Below are 1,275 nucleotides of genomic sequence, written 5' to 3' on the forward strand. Positions count from 1 at the left end.
TCAGTTTCTGTCCAGATTGCCTGAGTGAATGTCTGGAGGTGTAGGCACCTCGGAATGATTGTGTTAAGCCAGCAATGAGTCACTCTTCCATTTACCTTTATTCTTTTCTTTACAATAAGGCTTTCAAATAAGTCATGGTTGTACGGCAGTGAAGCATCGGTGTTAAACACCGATGTCATGCTGTCGATGATGATGATGATGATGATTATGGGTATTAGTTTGGGGTTAGCCCGTCAAATCTCCCAACGCCGATGTATGCCGATGTAACGCAGATACCAATGATGAGGCGTGTGAGCAGCGGGTGGTTCTCTCGTAACTCCGCTTTGCCTATAATGGAATGTGGGGTTTATTACGGGATTTGTGGAACTCTTTGAAGCATTCGTATACAACTGCCTGATAGTCAGTGAATACCCAGGACAGTTCAAGAACACGCGTGAGAACGATCGATTTTTAAAAAAACATGAAAAGTTTATTTTCCTATCCGACAGTTTGTAACTTGTAAGCTGGTGTTCGGTATTAAACAACTTCACGTAGCAGGGCTTTCCTCTTATATTTGGCGTCATCACAAGAATACGGATTGAGATCACTTGGCCAAAACCTTTTTAGAATTGTGATGTGCCGGCATTCTTGGAGGGGACGACTGGACTGGAGGCCAACCGGGGTAAGTTGGAGGCGCTGAAGGCCCTCCTCAAGGCGTTCCCGGACGCGGTCAGAACGGGCCCTTAAAAGGTGGATGGGTCGCCGTAATGGAAGGTATTGCAGCGGAGTTCGGCACACCGGCCGACCGCCGGGAAACTACGACTCGGTTCAAGACGGCCAAGATGTAACTGGATGCGACCCGGCCATCCTCTTCGCCAAAGTGCAGCAGTCGTTGGATCGGGCCTTGCCTGGTCTCCACGGAATGTTGTGCCAGCATTTGCTGTCTGACCAGTTGGTTGAAGGTGTGCAACCTGTAATTGGTGTCCAGTTGCGGTTGGCGTGAGCGACTGGCCAGGAGAGTTCTGAGGAGTTTGTGCATCTGCAAGGGGATTGGCCGAGGCACCACTGACCACTTTGCAGTCGCTCGAGCAAGCCGATGCTGGCATGCCTGGTCACTGCCAGAATCAGTGCCCTCGTATCCGACCGCCTGTAAAGCATAAAAGTTAATTACTCCCCGTTCCCCTGGTGAGCTGCAATTAGCGCAGTGTCACAGGATACCATAAGGCCCTTATCGAGGTTGACGTGAGGATGGAGCTGTGTTTGATTCACGGAATCTGTGATAATTAGAATAGTGGC

General features: G+C 49.7%; 1 protein-coding gene across 1 annotated transcript in view; it reads left to right on the forward strand.

Moving 5' to 3' along the window:
• Positions 1 to 733: 733 nt before the first annotated feature.
• T265_11612 (hypothetical protein) overlaps positions 734 to 1,275 on the forward strand; it is a gene marked incomplete at both ends in the record, with an annotated part of 4,717 nt that continues 4,175 nt past the window's right edge. Inside the window, 2 exons of the mRNA XM_009178311.1 lie at positions 734 to 978; positions 1,026 to 1,141. Of these exons, the coding sequence (XP_009176575.1) occupies positions 734 to 978; positions 1,026 to 1,141 (361 nt within the window). The remainder of the gene's footprint in view (positions 979 to 1,025; positions 1,142 to 1,275) is intronic.

This window comes from Opisthorchis viverrini (genome assembly GCF_000715545.1).
Source record: "Opisthorchis viverrini unplaced genomic scaffold opera_v5_541, whole genome shotgun sequence".
NCBI classification, from domain to species: domain Eukaryota; kingdom Metazoa; phylum Platyhelminthes; class Trematoda; order Opisthorchiida; family Opisthorchiidae; genus Opisthorchis; species Opisthorchis viverrini.